The 22730-nt window shown below is 41.8% G+C and overlaps 1 protein-coding gene across 2 annotated transcripts in view; it reads left to right on the top strand.

Moving 5' to 3' along the window:
• Positions 1–22730, top strand: part of FBLN5 (fibulin 5) — a 250350-nt gene that overhangs the window by 182751 nt on the left and 44869 nt on the right. For both annotated transcript variants that reach the window (XM_069208195.1, XM_069208194.1), the window contains exon 10: positions 3976–4171. In XM_069208195.1, the coding sequence (XP_069064296.1) occupies positions 3976–4171 (196 nt within the window). The remainder of the gene's footprint in view (positions 1–3975; positions 4172–22730) is intronic.

Genomic DNA, 22730 nt, shown 5'->3' with positions numbered 1-22730 from the left:
ACGCAGAACCACAAAACTATACTAACCAATCCTGGCGCTGCTTTCATGCTGCTAGACAGCATGAGATCAGCGTCAGGATTGGAGGGAGCTGCCTCTGCACTCACATGAACGTTGGAGGCATATGCTTCAGCTGGGTTAGAAAAGCTTAAAGTGCGCATGGCCGGTGGCCTTCTCAAGACGGCCGGGCAAAGGGACATGCGCACTTTAAACTGAAGTGCATAGCTCCCTGCTGCTTCCTGTCAGCAGCTATTGCTCCGCCCTGTCCTGACACTTCATTCAGGACGGAGTGCTGAAAAATAAAATGATAGTAAATAAACTTTATTAGCATTTTATTTTTCAGCTCTGGGGGCATTTTTTAGTGTGGCTACGCTTCTCTGCTTTCACTGGGGAGTCGTCCCTGCCTTTAACACTCTCTGAATCGTAGCAAGAGTGTCACACATTTGACATTACTTTTGTTTCTCTGACTGCAAAGTAAGAGGAGTTTGTAAACAGCAATCCCCATGTTGAAAAAGTAAGCAGCAATTTGTCAGAAGACGTGACCAGACATTTGACTTCTGTCTTTGAAGTGCAGCAAATGTGACAAGATAAATACAGTCTCACAGTTTGGGAAACACAGTACTAGAGGTAATATACAGCATATGGGGCACTCACTACAAAATACCAGTGCTGGCATACTGCAGGTAATATTTGGCACAGGGCCACGCATGGAAAAATGCTGGCGCTGTCATACTGTAGGAAATTCTTGGCCTGGGGTACCTCGGTCAAAATGCTAGTGGTGGCACATTGAAGGTAAGTTTTTGGCATAGAGGATGACAACCATGGCATATGGAAGGGGGAAATGTGTGCAAAAATTCTCACCCTGACATATTGGAGGTATTTTTGGCATAAGGGTAATACATATAGCGAAGGCACCAATGGCAAAACTCTGGCACTTGCATATTGTTTGTAATTTTTGGCCTAAGTAGGCACAAATAGCATGTGGACAGGCACCAATGACAAAATACTGGACCTCGCACAGTGAAGATAATTTTGACATATGGATGCACCCATAGTATATTGTGAAACAAAATATGTTAACATCAGGGGAGCATCAGGTTTTGGTGGGCTAGTGATAGCGCGTCCGGTCTTTATAAATTACTTGTACTTGGACACGCTGGAGGTCGGTGAACCTTTTAGCCGAGTTGGGCTCTCCTCATCCAAGAATAGTCGGATCACTCAAATCAATAATCAATAACCATTGTAATCAATACCCAATACTTAATCAATAGATCAAGCGACACATTAGAAATCAATAACAATCAGTATTTTGACACACCATGACCTTTCAGTCATGAATAACCACACCAGTTTATTAAAGGTAAATGAGTTTATTTCCCTATATTAACGAAGCTAGCATGATATAAGTGAGTCTCAAAATCAAATGATATATGTATACGAACATTACTAGCTGTCCATAGCGGCGGAAGAAACGCAATCTACGCAAAATCTGGATTATAATGCACTCGGTTATGGCAATGCAAATCACTAATATAAGCAATTGAATTTGACTAATTTCATACATCGGTCAGCATAACAAGATTTCAGTTTAGCATGGTGCATCAAGTGAATATCTCAACTAACCTCTAATTAGCATTGGCATGTGGGTCTTCATGCAAAACGAATTTAGTCAACACAAATTTAGAAAACTTCTAGCTTGGGCCCTATCAAAATAGCAGTTGGTACCCAGGAAGGAGAACACAATGCATAATACAATTATCCTTTCATATTTACCAAATACAATCAGCATTCAAGAAAAGTCTTCGTCCTTCAGGTACCGGTTCGACCAGCATGGGGCAGATTTCAAGGGGGGGGCAAAGTTAAGGGCAAGTTTCCTTGCAGCAACAAGGAGAATGGGGCAAAAGTTACTGCATGGGCAGGACGGGGCAAAATTAAAGTTAAAGTCTCTAGGGTGAAAATTCTCAAAGTCTCTTTCTCTGGAATAGAGAAAATGGCATCAAGATGTCGTCTAAGGTGGCTTCTTGAATCAGGCTTCAAAATGGCATCAAAGAAAAATGGCTGACTTCTCTTTGTCCGGTGGGTTTAAGTAAGAAGCATTCCAAATTCTTCAGGGTCTTCCATTGGAGGGTTCATAGGGTGGCTTCAATTTGACCAATGAATAGTGTCTTTCTCCTAGTACTCATTGTGTCCTTGGAGCCTTGGAACACAAGTTGCAACAAAGTTTGCCAATTATTTCGGTATCAGTGCTTTTATTGTCCGCACCTGCAGAAACTGACCTTGCTTAAAAGGGATGAAACCAGCCTAGCTCGAAACCTTGAGATAAGTGTATTAGTCATCTCTACTGGAAAAATACAACCTTAAAATAAAATAATGTCTTTGTTAATGCAAGAAAAACCACGCAGTTAAAATTTGAGACCAGGCAACTAGGCCAAAGCCTCTGCTAAATTTAAGCTAAGCATATAACAGTTTCAACAAGAAAATCATGGAATACATTTGCAATTATGACGGATTACTACATTTGTCAATTCTTCATGATTAACTAAGCCCGTTTATAATAATGGCGAACTACCCCGTGGGCACAATTTCCCACGTACATTATTTTCCTTTGCTAAAATCACACTACCTTATACGATTTTGCTTACAAGATATATGAATATTTGTTAGTCCTTCTTTTTCTGCGTCATCACTAGCACGCCATGAAAGGCTTTGAATATTTATTGAAGACCCTATCAGACTCTATGGTTTTTATTAAATTAATGTTAGAATTGTGCTTTACAAACCACTAACTGACCCCATTTTGTCAACATTTTCTTGAGAAAATAAACTGAACCCTTCCTAGAAGAGGTCAGGCTCACTTGCCAAACTTTGGAGCAAATATTACACTCCGTCACTTTCGAAGATCACCAACCGCCAGTGGTGATCTTTATATTGGAAGGTCTGAATCATACTTTCAGTTTTCACAAGTAGCTATTATTAAGTTGCATAATATTAACAGCTTCTTTTTAAAACAAAGTAGAGGTAGTAGTGTACCATCTACAGATATGGGGCCAGATGTAGGAAAATTGCAAATCGGTATGGGGTCGCAGAGACCCACCTCATTAATGTTAATGAGGTGGGTCGCAAATTGCGGCCCCATACCGACTATAGGCACTCGCAAACATGGAGGCCTGCTGTAGTCAGCAGACCTCCATGTTCGTGACTGCTTTTAAATAAAGCAGTTTTTTTTTTTTTAAGTGTAGCCCGTTTTCCTGAAAGGAAAACGAGCTGCACTTTAAAAAAAAAACGAAACCTTTAGTTTCGGTATTTTTTCAGGGCAGGTAGTGGTCCCTTGGACCACTACCTGCCCTAAAAAAATAGTTTTGGGTCCATTCACAAAGGGGAAGGGGTCCCATGGGGACCCCTTCCAATTTGCGAGTGGGTTACCATCCACTTCAAGTGGATGGTAACTGCGACACCATTTGCGACCGCATATGCGGTCGCAAATGGTATTGCATACCACTACGAATCGCAAATAGGAAGGGAACACCCCTTCCTATTTGCGATTCTGAAATGCATTTTGCGAGTCGGTCCCGACTCGCAAAATGTATTTCTGCATTGGAAACACGCATTTGCGAGTCGCAAACAGCAGATTTTGCCGTTTGCGAATCGCAAAGTGTTTCCTGCATCTAAAATATTTGTACCGCTTAGGTCAATGCTGCCATTTGTCAGTTCGAAAATAATTGTTAGGTTAAGACTGAGACTCATCAGAAAAGAATAAATCAGATTACAGCCGAAATGTGTGTATGTATATTCTGCAGCTCAGGCCTGTAAGGGCCATTAATAATCCTTATAGCATTATACATACACCCCATTGTATGTACACACATGAATTACATATTTATCAATTACATAATATATATATATTGTGTGTGTTAAGCTGGCAATTGCAATCTGGAATCACTTGAGGATAAAAAGAATAACTCTTTCTCTCTCTTCCAGTCGTTGCATGTGCCCAGCTGAAAATCCTGGATGCCGAGACAAACCTTTTACCATCGTGCACAGGCACATGGACATGGTGTCTACACGCAGTGTTCCCACTGACATCTTCCAAATGCAAGCAACAACCCGCTACCCTGGTGCCTATTACATTTTCCAAATCAAGTCTGGGAATGAAGGCAGAGAGTTCTATATGAGGGTGAGTTACACTTCAGTTTGTAAATTGCAGCTAGATGGATGGTCTGAAGCTGGGCCTGTTCTCTTTACTAGAAACGTTTCCCTTGCAAACATTGGTTAGATTCACAGAACTTCTTTATTGCTTGTTATGACGTACTGTTTGAAAAAGTGTAATTTATGGTTAAAATGAGGGGTGGCTTCTCTGCTAAAGCAGAGGAGCGTCACCACCTGCTAGCAGCAGCAGCAGCTGCAAACCTTCAAAAATAAAATGATAAACAATGTTTATTATTGTTTTATTTTTAAAGGGGCGGGCCATGGGGGGATGACAAACACACATGCACACAGGGCTCCCTCGAACCCGGCACTGTTGCCAGGTGGAGAGAGAAGACAGAAACTTCCACTCTTCCTCGGAGCACTAAACCAGGGCACTTCAGCCAATCATAACGCTGCTCTGACCAGCCTCAGAATTAGCCGCAGGGCAGGCTTGGAGCCTGTGCCTGCAATGCAGCGGAGAGTGGCAGTGCGGTAAAGGTAAGTTTAAAAAATATATATATTTTGCTTTACTTTTGTTTTGTTCCCCCCCCCCGCCTCTTTGCCCAGTCTCCTGCAGCGACTGGTTAAAACCCCAACATCATTATTCGCAGGGTCAAGATATGAGGACATTTTCAAAGTAAGACCCAGATTACAAGGGAAGGGCAAAATTCCGATTCCTCAGCAGATGTGTCTACACAGGGAATGAAATTATGAGTTGTGCTATAGTTATCACACCCTCAAAGTTTTCCTCTGATAAATTCCGGGAGGTCAAGCCTGCCGAAATTTATTGGTGTAAAGGTCCGTAAAAAAGACCAAACATGCCGAGTTTGGTATGTTAATTATTGATTCCATAAATACTTGCCTCATGTGGTAAGTACTTCGCTGCAAGATGATGGTATTTTACCATATGTGGTAAATGTATCCTAATTTGTAGTGAGGCCCTTTATATATATATATATATATATATATATATACACACACACATATATATATTCAACAGCTACATCAGTAAATTCACTTTTTGGAGGGGTGGATCTTTCTGTCATCTACAAAAGAGATGTGGAATTTCATAGGCCTGGGTAAAATTTCAATTATGCTGGCATAATTAGTGTAATTTCCGGTAATAATTACTACACTTTTTACATGAAATTAAACATTATACCATGTCGTAATCGGAGGTCCCTCAGGTAAAAGTTCCTATTGCTGGATCTCCAAAAGAAATGAGAATGGACACTTTATGCAAAAAAGACACACAAATGGAAAAAGACACACAAAATGGAAGATTGTCATTGCACATACTTTATTGTAATTTACCGCAATTTTGCATAGTCACATAAAGAAAATTATGCAAAAAAAATATGCAGAGCTAAATAGGATGATGTGGAATTGCACACTTACATTCACTCTGTGAATTGCCCCCACTGGGTGAGGAGAACTTATTAGGGTAGATTTAGGAGCTCTGCCCTTGTGATTTTGTGAATTCCTTAAAATTAGTTAATCTACGCAAGTTGTATTCGGATACTTGTATCCATTTGTTTGTGAATCTTTCCCAGTGACACTAAAGGGACATACAATCTCAGTTGGTTCTTTTTAGCTGAAATCCTTGTGACCGCACGGCGTTACAGGGGCCTTTTAAGAATATATCTGAGAGTCTGGGAGATAAAAATATTCTTTAAGAAACCATCTCTTTGCAGATCAGCTGAAATAATGGAAGTGAAGGGATCACAGCCATCCTTTTTGCCAGGTCTTGACTTTCATTGTTTTAGATTGAAGTGTTGAGGCAAGGTTTTACCCCGCCCAACATATACTAAGTGCTAAGATGTTAAGATTCCAGTATTCTGTATGTTGAAACGTCCCATTTGGTAATGCAGCGGTGCCTTTCATATTTTTAATCAACCCGCTCCCTGAGGACCTGGGGGAAGAACTGCTGACACACCCATCAATCATAATTAAGAACATCTCTTATGTTCTGGTTCAGTAAGTCTGTCACTTTTGATAGTAGCCGTATTTCTGGGGCCAAGGGAAGATAAACAAATAAGCATTAACTAGTCGAAGATTGAATAAACCACTATTCTAAACCAATTCCTAGAACTTTACCCCAAATATTTCAGAATTGGAGTTAGAATAGTACATTTTATCATGACTGTGAACATTTTGGAGTATTTCTGTGTGTCCACTTCTAATATGACGAGAGAAATTAAAATATGGCAACTTTAGGAGCCATTAAAGGTCTGTTTTTGAAGGCCCAAGGCCACCCCTGCTGCTCTTCTCACCTGCCTGTGGCTTTTTTGCAGAAAACACGGCAGAGGTGGGGAACAGAGAAATAAACATTGGCAAAGCCATTAAGTTTTACCTTTGTGACTTTGAGTTAGTAGGTGCAAATTAAATTCGTCAATAGGAAAAAAACGCAATTGTAAGTTCTTGAAAGCGCATTTGTGGAGGACCACCAGCAATGGCCCTGGAGCTGCAGAGGGAGTGGGTTGTGGGGAAGCAGCAGGAAGTGGATGGAGGCCCGAGGTAGAGAGCAGAACATGAGTGAGAAACAACAAAGGGGATGGGAGAGACGCATATGAGGGAATCAACAACATGGAGCACAGGGGAGGCAAAGGGAGAAGTATAGAGGAGAGGGACTGAGTACTATGATGGAAAACACAAGTATGTGGGTGGTGAGAGGGAAAAGAAACACAATAGGGAGAGAGATGGAAAACACATGCACCTCTGACAGAGCAATTAACCCAAAAAGGTCGTTCTCTAAAAGTGAGCAGTGGAAGGACACAAATCAGACAGTCAAGAGATTGGTAAAGAATCTATGGTGTAGGTGAGGGAAAATACAAGATAGATAAGGAAATCTCTCAAATAAGAGGCATGCAAATGAGAATGTCAATCAAGCCAAGAAATAGTAAGCAATGGGTGGGATGTATGCCTCCATAAATTCTTGCTAATCCTACAGTAGGTCTTTTGGATCCAAACAGCCTACATTGTCTGTAGGCTCGACCTAAGAAGCAGGATAGTTTAAATATTTTTGCCGGGACTACTTTTGGTTCACCACTCTGACCCTGACAGTCACAGAGACACTTCCAATGAGAGGCACATGTCTTTGTAATGATTGTTACATTCACACAACTCTTCCTCACTCTTCTCCTGCTGCCTTGTTTTATCTGGTCTGGCCCTGTCTCTCCATCTCTTCTGTCACAACTTGTAATATGAAATAGTCTCAAGGGTCATAAAGTACTATAGCAAATCACATGACAAAAACAGGATTAAGAAACATAAAAAGATTTGAAAAAAATATAAAAAGAGTCCTACAGAGTGTATGGTGAGTGTTGATTAGTTGACATCTGGAGTGGTAAAACATGCTAGTCAGATTGGCACCCCGATCCTGGTGGAGCCCTTTGTAATGTGCTCAATGTAAGGCTCCAGTCACCATACCTGTGTTCATTGTGAGAGAGCAGTCAGCGTCTTCACTTGGCTTTGTACAGCAAGACAGCCACATGTAGCTGGTCTGGTTACGTTTTCTCTGTTCCCACGAATTTCCATAACAACGTCAGGAAAAAAAAAGTATTACAGATGAAAAATATTGTCATCAGTCTTAGTCTTCAAATCCATATCAAAGTATGATTCTGTGTAGCAGTACTGCTACTTTGCCAGGAGTGAGTGTATGGTGGACAGTGCAAATACAAATTATTTGCCGACTTGAGTAAATGAGTCCCAATTTTTAGGCATGTGTTTCATAGTCGAATGTTCGGTTTGTTGTGGGTCACCATGCATACCTCCTCTCTGTCCAGTGGATGTTACTCTTTTCTTATGCCACCCACTGAATTGAGTCATCTATACAATTTGTGCATGCTAAAATGATGAGATCCTGTGAGAGCTATTGTCCACTGTAAGAGCCAAAGGTTCTTCAAAACTAGTCTCACAAAATTGGGCATTTCAGCAATATTGAAGACGACTGATCTTTGGAATAATTTCCTTTGTCCATCCAATATGGGGAAATGCCTTGCCGGATATGTAAGGTCAAGAATGTAGGTACACTCCTAGTCACAAAATTGGATTTTAATCTTCAGACAACAATGTCGCCTGGTTGTGTTTTCCTCACATCCAGCTTCTAAGGTGGATTATGCTTTTTTCCACACAATTCTCTCTGCCAATGCCATTGTCCGTGCTAGGCTCAAATATAGTAATGCTGTCTATTTAGGCTCACCCAATGCAGGCATCCAGTGTCTTCACAAAATACAGAACACCTTGGTATGTACTACTATATAAGTTTGATTCCACATCAGCTTATCTCTGTTAGCTTCACTGGCTGCTGGTTCACAAGCGAATCACCATCTAAGAAGCATGTCTGATATATAAGATCCACTCTGAACAGACTCTGTTGTATTTTCGAAAAACATTTCAGAAATAAGAACCTAGGTATACTTTTAGCTCTAGATCCAAAAACAGGTTCACCACGCGCACATTTAGATCTGAAAGACGGGGAGCTAGAACATTTGGTGTTCAAGAAACTGAGGGCCACGTTTACAAGAATCGAATGCATCTGCATCAGTGCATCAGATTTCTTGAGAATGCTGCAAATGCCCTAACGATGCCATGGATGCACTGTATTTACAGTACAGAGCTCCATGGTGCAAGTTTTCACAGATGCGTCAGAAATTCTGATGCATCTTTTGGCGCTAAAGTGATGCATTGCTGGAATTGAATCGTAAAACCAACGCTACTCCAGCAATACATCAGAACACAGAGGAGAGTCCTATGTTAAAAGCCCTGCATCAATCCTTATGCCTGGTCTAGCAAGCATAAGAATTTTGATGCAGTCAAGTCGCAGAATGATGCAGTTAAAAGTTGTAAATTTCACTGCGTTAGTTCTGCATGACTTTTAACGTGGGAATGCCTACCCTGCATACATTATACCTGGTTCAGGTATAAAGTGACGCAGGCCTCTACAAACTGATGCATTGAGCCCAATACGTCAGTTTGTGGGTATGGAGCAGTATGGAGCACTGATTGCGCTGCTGCTGGGTAAAAAAAAACAATGATGCAACATCGGCACAAGCTCCTTGAAAATGAGGCCCCTAAGTTGTGAATTTCTACTCCCTCTGAGATCAGAGCCATTACATATCTTCTGCATTTCAGCAAAGTCCCTAAAAATCTGGCTGTTCAGTATTTCGGATTGTTTCCTTTTCTCCCTGGCAGTATCACTAGCACCATGAATCTCGTTTCAGACTGTATGTTTGTCCTTCATAAATCCCCTTTAAATAAATAAACAAATACAAACATAAATATACACAACTTGTCCAACATTGTGCATTATGGGCTTTCCTTTTGAAAGTATTCTGACATATCCACTGCACAAATGCTTGGCAAACTTTTGTGAAAAGACCTCAAACACATACCACACCTATGTGTATCTGGCACCTTTTTGAGGTTTACAGCATTTCCTTCTAGCTTTCCAGTTTTGTGGAAATGTTAGCTAAGACTGCTTCAGAGAGCCCACATCTTAGCAAAGTCCAATTGAAATAGAGTTTGAGTCATAACGTTTTTGCTTTATTGTTCCTTTTCACAGGTGACTTCGAAAATTAACCTGATCATTCACATGCCTCCAAAGCTGAGTCTTTCTCACACTTAGCTATGATTATTTCTTAAGGTGTGTCTTAGGCATGCACTCTTCTGAGGTGAAAGAATTGCTCAATGATTTGTGGCAGAGTTGCAAAGCTGCACCTGACTTACAGCCTGACTCAGTGGAGGAGCACAAGCTGCCATACCCAATGCCACGCCCACCTGCTCTATCAGAGCCAATCATATGTGAGCGAAGGGAGAATTGCAGAGCACTAACGCAATAAATTGACACCCTTGGAACTCTCCTTCCTGGGGTGTGGAATTCACAGTAAGGAGAGAAGTTTAAGATGTTAGTTGTAGGATAAGAAGTTCTGGTAAAAAACACATTTTGGAAGGGCACTTAGAAACATGTGGATTTCATTTTGGTGGATCTTAGCACTGGGAACTAGACATTTATAAGTCCTTGGCAACTGGTTGAACAAACAGTGCAGTGGCGTGCCACGTAGTAGAGGTGCCATGGACCCCAGTGCAAGCAAAAACTGCTGGCTGACTAGTAAACTATAGCAATAAGTAGAGTTCACTTGGCCTCTCACGCCTCTAGGCACTGGTGGCACTACACCTGCTGCACCATTGATACGTATGCCCCTAAAAGAGTGGCCATAATTATCACCCCAAATCGATTCTGGTAACATGTCCAGACTCTTGAGTCTGTATGCAGAAGTTCAAGAACACTCCTCATCACTGGACAACCATCAATAAAACGCTCGGAGATCTGAGAAGCCCCAGGGAAAATAGAAAGCAAATGGAATTACGAGTCATGGATCTGTATCTAGTTTAAAAAGAAACTAAAAACAACTCCAATCAAAGAGCCTTAACCTATTCTATCCTCCCCAGATAGAGATACCATCTGCACTAAATGTGGCTTAAGTGCAAATATGCTTCTGTCTTTTTTCTGTGCTAGCCCTGACATTCATGTTTGAAGCAGCTTTCAGCCACAAACAGCATGATGCAAAAGGTACAAGAGAAGATTTACTACGACTTTGCAATGCTGCAAAGTTAGGGAGAGTGGTGCAAAGAGGCACAAGGTCTGGGAATGGGATTTCATTTTCAGAGTACAAGGCATTTTGAACTAGAAAGGGTGCCCTTTTCATGGTGCAAAACACGAGTGGTCCTGCTTTGTGCCACTGTACATCAAGGCGGTGTCACCTGAGTTGTACTTGGGCATTACAGCACAGTCGCCCATAGTTTTTGACACAAATCCAGCAGTGTTGTAACACAAAACGATGGGCCCCCTTCTGAATGTGACGAGGGGCCCCTGAGACTCCCATATTGCATATATATTCAGTCAGCTTGGGTCCCGCTAGAAATTATGGGGCTCCCTTGGAGGCTTGGGAGCCCCACTGCTCCACAGGGTCTGCAGGGGCCTGTTTTGCACCCCTAAGTGCCAGATCTACTAAGGTAGACATACCAGACTTCACGTAAAAAAATAAAGCCTCTTTGAAGCAAACACAAAAATGGAAAATGTTTTTTTTTTCTTGAAACAGTTCACACAATAGAAGTGCACTGCACTGTATAGCACATTTAATGTGTGGAATGTTTTATTATTTGTCTAGGATTAGGAATTTGTACTAGAGGGACAAACACTCATACAAAACAGACTCCCTATCTGTGGAAGTAGCATACGTAGACAACTCTAACTCTCCAAAGCAGTATTATTATTATTATATGACAGAGAAACTCCAGCCACAGCTCAGCAATCCACAAGGATCCATCAGCAGTGCTCTTACTGTTTCACAGTCAAACATCAACATCCCCACATTCCCTCCAGAACATACCACACTGGTAACATAGGGAGATAAACTGGATAAACCATAACAAAATTGCAACAATACCACATACCCCACTCCCACACAGAGGGAAAACAAAGGAGCAAAATTGCAAAATAACAATCCAGCTATTAAACACATATTCCCTCTTCCCCCCAGGAAAAAAAACATTATACATAAAAAATTACTTCTTGATCACAATCTTACTGAAATTCCAAGTGTTTTCATCTTCTAATTTCACATCTTTTTTAACACTTCCACCACACTTTAAGCTTATTTAAATTAGAAAAACTGCTTGTATCTCTTGGTAGATTTATTTTCACAATATCTCCAATCTTCATTCATAAAGGTTTCACTGTTTTGTAAAGGTCTAATTGTTTCTTTCTTTTTTGTTTTGCAATAGGAGTTCCTTCGTCCACCCCAAAGCTCCTCCCACCCACTAGCTCCCTTATGTTGTTGTTACCCTAGTCATACGAACTAATCCCGGGTGGGCACACTATAGTACACAGCTTGGGCTTTCTGAATGATTCAAAAGGACTCACCCCTGTTGTGCTATAGAGTGTAAATCTATAATGTTCCCCTCTACCTTTCACAACCGTGAACCAGTCATTTCCAGTAACCCGTGCAATCTGTATAACCTCCTTCAAAGTTCTATTGAATCTCTCAACTTTCCCATATGTCTCAGGATAATACAATGAACACTTCTTCGTTGAATGCCACTTTCACTCAAAACCTTTCAAACTCTTTTGATGTAATTTGCACCCAGTAATCAGTCAGGACACATTTGGGATTTCCTTCCTTAGAAAATACTTCAGTCAAAAACTTCAGAATATATATATATTTTTTATTGAGAAAATATACAGCGTGAAAATTGAGCTAGATGATATATTCAAATAGAAAATAACAATGTTGGGTGCCTGAAGTACATTTGCGGACACAGCAAAAAAAAGAAAAAAAAGAAAAAAAGGAAAAGAAAAGCCGTGTCAGCTGAACCATATTAACATTGATTATGCTCGTAAGCCAGCATTTCACCTTCTGATACAGCAGTGATCTTTAAAACATCCTATACTACCAGGTCTGATTATTCTATTTCTAAAGTCGAACCCCACAGGCCCTTGCGGAGTGCCCCTCGTGCCTCGTGCCCCTCGTTGCGCATAAAGTTTTTCTTTGAAGCGTAAAGCTTTCATTTTCATCTCCCAAGCCCTGTAGGTCGGGTAAATAGGTGATTTCCATGCTTGTAGAATTAAAGATTTGGCAATCAGTGATGCTATAAATAAAATCTGTTTCACCCAAATGGTTAGCTTGGAGTGGCAAGAGGGCCAAACAGGGCTCCCATAGCATCAGGGACAAGTACCACTTGTACCTCTGCACTGATCCACTGAAAGATTCTATCCCAAAACTGTATAAGCTTGGAGCATGAAAAGCCCATATGAAGCAAGTCCCCCTGAATATTTTTGCATCTTGGACAAAAACCTGAAGTATCTGGATAGGCTTTTTTGATCTGCCCTGGAGTGAGATACAGCATCCATTTTGGAAAGAAAGCCATTCTCTTGAAATTTGCCCCAATTGTGGCTTTATACGAAATACTATTGTACTTCATCCATGTTTGCAGATCTATTTTGCACCCAGTGGTGTTTTTGATTTTTTGTCAGGAAACGAGGGACCTCTCGCAATGCTCCCTGGGAATTCAAAATCCGATACCAATCGCCTATCCCCTTCTGGTTCCCATAAAATGCCTGAGATATTGTGGAGGAGGATAGGTCAAGTAGTGGAACGTGGGGAAACATAAAATACACAATCTGGAGGTAGGAAAATCTCAGAATGTCTGGAATTGGTACTTCACCCTGACATTGTGTCCAAGTCTTAATTTGTTGCCTGATTAGAAAATCAGAAAATCTGGTAAACCCCAGTTCTGCCCATTGCCTAACCTGGTATGGAATCAATTTTGGCCCCATCATCCCTGAATCGACAAGCGATATTGCTGGATGAAACATGGGAACTTGGTAGTTCTGAAAAAATTGCAGAAGCCTATCACAGATGGAAGTAGGGACTTTGGGCCGTATTTATACTTTTTGGCGCACAACTGCGCCAACTCAGTTGTGCGTCAAAAAATTTACCGCCGGCTAACGCCATTCCAAAGCGCCATGCGGGCGCCTTATTTATGGAATGACGTTAGCCGGCGGAGCTGACTGGTGTGCGTCAAAAATAATGAACCACACCAGGCAGTGCCGGCGTAGGGGAATATGGAGCTTGGGCGTCAAAAAACGGGGCAAGTCGGTCTGAGGCAAAAAATCTGCCTCAACCCGATTTGCGCCATTTTTTTTACTCCAACCCTCCATTGACATGACTCCTGTCTTAGCAAAGACAGGAATCATGCCCCCTTGCCCAATGGCCATGCCCAGGGGTCTTCTGTCCCCTGGGCATGGTCATTGGGCATAGTGGCATGTAGGGGGGCACAAATCAGGCCCCCCTATGCCACAAAAAAATAAAAAATAAATACTTACCTGAACTTACCTTAAGTTCCCTGGGATGGGTCCCTCCATCCTTGGGCGTCCTCCTGGGGTGGGCAAGGGTGGCAGGGGGTGTCCCTGGGGGCATGGGAGGGCACCTCTGGGCTCCTTCCGAGCCCACAGGTCCCTTAACGCCTGCCCTGACCAGGTGCTAAAAAATGACGCAAAAGCGGCTGGACGTCATTTTTTTTGACCCGCCCACTCCCGTGCGCCATTTTTGCACGGGAGTTTAAATAAGGCGCACATGCCTTGGAGTAATTTTTTAGACGGGAACGCCTACCTTGCATATCATTAACGCAAGGTAGGTGACCACGCAAAAAAATGATGCTAACTCCAAGATCTTTGGCGCTAGACGGGTCTAACGCCAAAGTATAAATATGGAGTTAGCTTTGCGTCGGATTTGCGTTAAAAAAAACAACGCAATTCCGGCGCAAACAGAGTATAAATATGCCCCTTTGTATCTGGGACGTTTGGGCTGCCACGGAAATTTAAGAAATGGTGCAAGATGGCAACTATGTTCTGTTAGCATAGATTTCAGGTAGAAGTTGAGATTAGGAGAGGAAGCTGCTATAGTATCCCAGTCCATAAGTGCAGCTTCATAATACATCTTGAAATGCGGTAGAGATAACCCTCCCTCTTTGACAGAAAGAGAGAGAACTTCAAGTTTCACCCTTAGTATTAGCCCATATAAACTGCCAAATTATCAAGATCCTTAAAAAGCTTTTGAGGAAATTTCAAAATCACACTGGAGAAAATGAATAGAAAGAGGGGAAGGATCATCATCTTGACCTATGCTACACGTCCAATAATTGACAACGATGAAGCTTGCCATTTCAGTAGTAGCTGTTGAGCTTTCTTAAAAGTAGAGACATAATTTAAATGAAAAAGATCAGAGAACTTATGCAAAACGTATATGCCTAAGTATCTAATGGGATGCAAAAGACTAAACTGAGCCCTCATATCCAAAGGTAGAATATTATCGGAGGTATTAAATAACAGAGCTTCTGACTTAGCATGATTGATCCTATATCCCCCCAGGTCTGAGAATATCTTTATTTATCTATCAATATTTGCGGTCTCTGCTGAAAGAAATAAGATCATATCATCTGCAAAAAATTTCAATTTGGGTGCGAGCGGAACGGGAGGGAGAATAGAATTATCTTGACGTAGTGCTGCAGCTAGCAATTCAATAAACAGCGCAAATAGGAGCAGAGAGAGAGGGCATCCTTGACGTGTACTACGGTGAATTTGTAAAGTTCCAGCAATACGCATATTAACGAGAATATTGGCTTGGGCCTTAGAATAAAGATTTCTGACTACTTGAATAAGACGTCTTGAAAAGTTAAACTTTGCTAAGATCCTGAAAAGCACCTCCCATTGAACTAAATCAAAGGCTTTCTCTGCAGCCAACATTATAATGGCAACCGGTATAGTATTGTGGGAATAATAATCAATCGCCTGGATAAGCAAGTTAGTGTTTGTTGCTAACCGCCTACCCGGCATAAAGCCACATTGGTCTTCGTGAATTAGGTCTTGTGCTACTTTGGCCAGTCTTTGTGGAAGAATCTTTGCTAGAAGTGTATTGTCAGAATTAAGTAGACTAATCAGACGATGTGAGTCAGGTTATTGGGGTGGCTAATTGGGGAAAGCTAATATTAGTGGCCCATGTAAAGGATGCAGGTATCTCTCCCCCCTGAAGAATATTATTAAAAGGAGAATCTAAGCACCCAGCTAATTGATCAATCAGAACTTTGGAGACTTCCGCTGGGAGGCAATCTTCCCCGCATGCCTTCCCATTTGCTGAGGCCGTTATTGCCTCCTTAACTTCAATAAGTGTAACAGGAGAAACAAGTTTTGCCCTTGATGTCTCATCTAGTTCAGGAAGATTCAATGCATCAAGATATTGAGTAGTCTGCTGAATATTGGTTGGAAGAGAGGACGTGTAGATATTTGCATAATGAGGTAGAAACGCCCTTTCAATATCTTCAGAGTGATTGATGAGAATACTTTGTCCTATATCGAATCTGCTTTTGATAGTCTCTTTATTGGATTTTATCTTTTTCACCGTGCCGGCCAGAAATGTGCCCACATGTTCACTTTCTTCTTAACATCTCTGAAAGCATGCATGTTGATTGACTATCTCGTGAGATAGAAAATAGTCCTTTAGATTAATCTGAGCCGCTCTCAATTTTTGTGCTTGATTATACACCTACTGAAGCTCTTCTACCTTTTGTTTAGCAGCCTTAACAATATAAGCTTTATGGGATATTGTTTCTCCTCTTATTGAGCCTTAAGAACTTCCCAAATGGAGAATGAGGAAACAGAATCTTTGCTAGTTTCTAAAAGATCGGTAACTGAGGTTTTAAGGGTCTGTACCCACCCTTCATTTATTAAAAGGAATTTGTCAAGACACCAACGTGGGCGAACATGTATCTCAGCAGGCAAAATGATACTAGCCTGAGGTGCTGCATGATCTGAAAAAGGATTACCATAAATATTGGTGCCACTCCTGGTAAGAAAGAAATAAATTAGTATAAAATCGTTTCTAGAAGCTGTATTATATTTTTTTGAGAAGCAGGTGTATTCATAATCTTGAGGGTGGTCGACCCTCCATGCATCTACTAGTGCTAAATCAGACATAATCTTGCCTAGCCACCGGGAGACCTTAGGTTTAGTCTGCATTTTGTTCTTACGAGAAGTGTCTATCTGGGTATCAGGAATAACATTAAGGTCTCCACCGATAATAAAAAGGCCAGGCAGTGAACTCAACACCTTGTAGAGACCCTGTAGGGGGCTTGGATCATCTTCTGTTGGACCGTAAAAGCTTGCAAAATGGATATGTTCATTAGAAATAAGTGTACTGACTATCACCTGGTTCACGAGAAACCATTATGGCCACCCCTCGGACTGCAGCATTAGCCAATGCATAGTAAGCATGCGCAAAAAAATTAGGGAGTTTAGGCTGGTTCCCTTGGCTTTTTAAGTGCGTCTCCTGCAAAAGAAAGATCTGTGATTGCGAAGCCCTAAGCCAGTTAAGAATAGCAATTAACTTAACATGGTTGTTGGCCCCATTTATATTACAAGATATAACCCTTAGCTGTTTCCCATCCTGCCTCTAACAGACAACATGATCATGTAACAGAGTACTAGTTAAGTCCACAGCACACTTCTCTGATTTTTTTTGTTATTTGCTCTTTTTTCCCACCTAGTTTCCCAGCAGAGGAGTGATAGCTCCCCACGGCCCCCAAGGGCCCCACCCGTCATGGTTCTACCAACTGTGAACCACCCCCCACATACAATTCCCTTCCCCCAAAATCCAAAATTTAGAGCGCACTGACATGGCACTCGTAGAGCCTCAATTGGAAAAGAAGACAGCAAGGCAAAACATGATAAAAAACATCAAGGCAGATAGGCTTATCTCTCCCAACTAGTACATTTTGTCAATACCAATCATTGTTTTTTTAATACTGCAAGGAAGTTCTTTGCGTCCTGCACACCCTGGAAAATATGAGCCTGTCCTTTATGCGGCACCTTTAGTTTAGCCAATTGCACAATGCCAGCGGGGTCCATAATCTCTTGAAATCGTCTATGAGACCCACCAATTCACGCCGCCGATGCACTGTTGCAATAGACATATCCGAAAACATGTGAAAGCTAAAATTATCATCAGAATTAAAGTTTCTCGTTCATATAGCCTGAGACAGAATTTTCTCCTTAATCCTGTAATCCCTAAAATTGACCAATATGGTGTGTGTGAATTTAAATTTGAGGCGCTACAAGGAACTCTGTGCGCCCGCATAATCAAGAGATCCTCTTTAGTCGTAGCTTTTTCTGGTAAAATACATCTTGGTCACGGATGAAGATGATTCGGTCTCTTCAGGGACCCCAATAAACCTCAAATTCGAGCGCTGAGATCTGTTCTCCATCTCATCGAGCTTGAATTGAAGTTCCTCCAATTCTGAATGGACCTGGGAGATTGCAGATTCCTGTTGCTTTTTACCATCCTCCAGATCAGAGACCCTCTGTTCAGCTTGCGCTGCCTGTGCAGAGACAAGAGTTAGATGTGGATTTAGCTGGCTGAATTGATCCTTGGTTTCCTTACACGCTTCCTCCTGAGATAGTTTTATTGCCCGGAGTTCTTCTAGGATCTGACCCATCATACCCTCCATTGAGGAGACAGCAATCGCCCTGCCCAAAGATTTGACTGACATGTGAGTGTGTGGGGAAGAGCAGAGAGTCTGTGGGATATTGTTTTCATTAGAAGATACCGAGTTTGGAGCTGTACAGCAGGAATCTTCTGATATAGCATTTGATGCCGTAGTGAGGGGTAATTTACTTCCAGGTAGTACTTCTTTAGACAGAGAAGCTTCTTTTAATTGCCTTTTCTCTTTTATTTTCTCCTTTTCGGTTTCCTTTGATGTCCCCTTGGCCATGCCGACAATAGTAGAAAACAGAGGGTATGCAGGCTTATATTTGAGCTGCTGAGCGCTGAGCGGTGCGGCGAGGGAGTGAGTAGTAGGTGCTACAGGACAGGCCAAGGTTGTCTGGGAATCACAAATCTGGTTGCTCAACATGGGAGATGAAGGTTATGATAAAGAATCAATGGTCTGTATTGGTGGCGATATGGCTGCTTCTTGATCTTGATTCTCTAATGCGCTAGACGCTAGAAATGCTGGGAGGGCTTGGAGTGCTGTGGGGGTAACTAACAAATTCTGCAGCCTTGTAGATGCCCTTGAATCCTTTGAGTCTTTTGAGTCTCTTGAGTCTTTTAAGTCTCTTGGGAATCTCCCTGGACCCTGTAGGCCCGAGCCATGCCTTTATCTTCTTACTGCAGGGGCTACCGATTTAGATTTGGATCCTTTAGGAATTTTTCCAGCTATCCATGTCTTCGCCCAGCGTCACGGGCCATGCACTTCATTATGAGGCGAAACGAAGTGGCGGGCGCTTGCAGAATCCGCAAAGCCTAGCAGATTTATGGAGGATGCTATTATCAAGAAGTCACTGTAAGGGGGACAGGGGGGCAGCAAGCCGCATCTGTGATAGCGCAAACCATTTCCGTTACACCCATAGCTCCACAACTGTCCCCTCTATGCTGCCAAATGCTGCCGTAGTGGGTTATTCTGGCTCCATTAACAAGTCAGAGTCTGGTTCTATTTTCCCCTTTACCCTATTTGCATGATATTGAATTGTTCACTCCTTCCACTCCAGATAGTAGAACTTTATATGTTGAGAGTTACGGGAGTTATCCTCTTTTCCTCCCTTTTCGCTTCTCCTAACGTTTCCACCTCCTCCTCTCTCCCCTCCCCGTTATTGTTCTGGTGCTGTTGACTTCGATGAGTTTAGTAAATGTATGCTGAGTCAAAGACAACACCACTTCTAGAATGGAACTGGGAGTAGCAAAGCAGTCAGTTTATACAAAGCTGTGCGGCTGGCTGGAGGATGCAGTGCGTACCTCTTTTTGCTTTTTGTAAGGGGGGAAGTACTAAATAGATATTGTTGACTTAATTTGTCTTCCTCCTTGTATTTGTTCCAGGGCTACTTGTCCTGGTTAATATGATCACTGAGAAAGAACATGTTCCAGCCTCTTCCAACCGCTACTAAACAACCCTTCTGTTACAAATCGCTGTGTTACTGTTAGTGTTATTATTATTTTTTGTTATTCTCCTTCTCCCCCCTTTTTACCGCTTAAGACTTTCTCCCCGGGAAGAAATCACTTGATTTAAGCCCTTTCCGAGCCGGGTGCCTACCTCAGCATAGAGGCCGCTTCCTTCTAGGTCCGCGCGTCTGCCAGCATCTGTCCGCATCTGCCAGCGCATATAGATGTCCTTACCCCGGTGGTGTGCCCACCGCAGTTCGTATTTCCCTCCTTGCACACTCGCAAGCTCCTTGCTTTGCCTGTACTTTTGCCATAGCAAAGTGCGTCCAGCCGTCCTGGCTTCATGTCGGCCGCAATCTTCGGCTGTGCGGCTGGCCGGAGGATGCAGTGCGTACCTCTTTTTGCTTTTTGTAAGGGGGTTGTACTAAATAGATATTGTTGACTTAATTTGTCTTCCTCGTTGTATTTGTTCCAGGGCTACTTGTCCTGGTTAATATGATCACTGAGAAAGAACATGTTCCAGCCTCTTCCAACCGCTACTGAACAACCCTTCTGTTACAAATCGCTGTGTTACTGTTAGTGTTATTATTATTTTTTGTTATTCTCCTTCTCCCCCGTGTTTACCGCTTAAGACTTTCTCCCCGGGAAGAAATCACTCGATTTAAGCCCTTTCCGAGCCGGGTGCCTACCTCAGCATAGAGGCCGCTTCCTTCTAGGTCCGCGCGTCTGCCAGCATCTGTCCGCATCTGCCAGCGCATATAGATGTCCTTACCCCGGTGGTGTGCCCACCGCAGTTCGTATTTCCCTCCTTGCACACTCGCAAGCTCCTTGCTTTGCCTGTACTTTTGCCATAGCAAAGTGCGTCCAGCCGTCCTGGCTTCATGTCGGCCGCAATCTTCAGGATCTTCGCCTTGTCTCGCTCGCTAACATCTCACCACACCAAGCCTCCAAGCCTCCGTCATTTTTTCAGCTGATCTGCATCTGTCAACGCGATCTGCCCGCCATCTTGCCGCTTCGTGGGGCTCTCAGTCACAGAGCATGACCAACTTCACAATAATTGTCTATGTTAGATTTTACTTCAATTTTCAAAACATATTAGAATTTATAGATTATTTGGGTTGTTATGGCAATGGGTTTTTCTCTTAACCATAAAAGTACTGATGATGAATTTGTCATGTACATTTAATACGTTAACCTAACAACAGCTCAAAAGTGCAATTTATTTTATATGATCGGTACTGAGATATCATCATAGGTGTAATCTACAATCAATAAATACCAGTCTAAGCAGGTAGAGCAGTAATGTAGATTTCTCAAAGGGAACAAGCATTGACAAAGCCAATCGTTCTTGCCCTGGCAGTGTGCTTAGTATGTTTTTCTGAAGTTTTGTGTACAGTTTTTGAACTTTTCATTTAAATTGCCACAAGTAAAGAAAATAGAGCCAGATGTACAAAGCTTTTTATTTGTTGAAAACGGCACAATTAGCAGAATTCCTTTAAGGAAAAATGAGATGCATTTAAGAAAAACCTGCCTTATTTAAAAAGCAGTCACAGACAACTTGGTCTGCTGTCCGCAGGCCATCATCACTGTGAGTGCAGCCATTCCCAATGGAGTAGCAAATTGCGACATAGCTCATGAATATTAATGAGGTAGGTCATTTGCGACACGATTGGGAATCGCAAACGGTGTGAGTTACACTGTTGTGCATTTGGTATTGCGACTCGCAAAGATTCACAAATTGCGAGTCGCAATACCAAGGGGTCGTACATCTGGCCCATAGTGATTTACCCAAATTGTAATAACGTTTGATTCTTCTACAACAAGTTTGTGAAGTAGTTTTTCTACAGCACAAAATGCAGTAGAAGTAATTCCTGTTATTAGAGGGAACTGCGAAATATGGAAAATATTTCAGAGTTGCCTGTGAAATGCAGATTTCATCACGGTAAGATATCCCCCAAACCATTCTGCAGATCATTAAAATTATCAGGACTACTAGGATTATGCTGGTTATCTATTCTATGCAGCAAAGAATGCAATTTATGTAACACATTCCAGCACAGTATTATTTTCAGCAATTTGAGCTATTGATATTATATTTTGGTGAAATCTACAAAATTGCAGCAACATAATCGCATAAACCCACACACTGCGTCATTTCCCATTTTTATCAACATTTTTTCAAGAAAAGGCAAAAAAAACTAAACATTCTAATTCCAAACAATGTTCATTGTTAGGAGCAGTTTGAAGAAAATAGTCTTGTCAAGGTAAGTACACCACAAAAAATGTAATATTAAAATAAATAATGGGTACCATGTGTCAGATTGTCCTCTGTTGCCATCTCAGCATTCTGGTGACATTTACAAAACTCTCTGCCTTCAGGCTTGTAGTGCAGACCACTCCTCAATGGCAATATATATGTATTTTAAAACATGTAAAAGGAAAAGGTCGTCCTACTGGGCATATACCAACAAGGTGTAAAGAATCACTTATTTTATTCTAATTGTCTTGGAAATGAAATGGTTGTAACCAAATGAAATATTTGTGTGTTTTGGGTTTCGGCCAGACAAACATTTTGGAGGAGCACCATAAAGAAGATTCAGGCAATGTACTAAAAAGCAAATATCTATTTTCTGCCATCCTAACTGTACAAATCTACTGCACTTTACAGGGCACTGAAGTCCCCCAGTTATTTTGGCCTATGCTGGGGTAGCTGTTTGAGTGCACCATGAATCAGCAGCGCTAGTTATATCAGCTACAAAATTAACCTCTTATAATCTGGTGTGCCTGAGGATGATTTATAGTCACTACATGAGAAAGTCAGCCTTTCACCTTTCCAAATGTCAATACATTGAATAATGCAAACATTTATTCTTCACTGCACTTAGCTTTAGTACTGTGTAAAGCACAACATATTAACAAATGTCACAACATAAATGCAAGTGCACGTAGCAGGCTATGGAAGTAGGCCAGAAACAATCTCTAATGAAATTAAGGCATTTTTAAATCAATCAATCAGGTGTTATTTGTATAGCGTGGCTTGTCACCCGAGTGGTTATCCAG

This window comes from Pleurodeles waltl, chromosome 9 (genome assembly GCF_031143425.1).
Source record: "Pleurodeles waltl isolate 20211129_DDA chromosome 9, aPleWal1.hap1.20221129, whole genome shotgun sequence".
In the NCBI taxonomy this organism is placed as follows: Eukaryota; Metazoa; Chordata; class Amphibia; order Caudata; family Salamandridae; genus Pleurodeles; species Pleurodeles waltl.
This window is presented reverse-complemented; position numbering and strand designations above follow the sequence as displayed.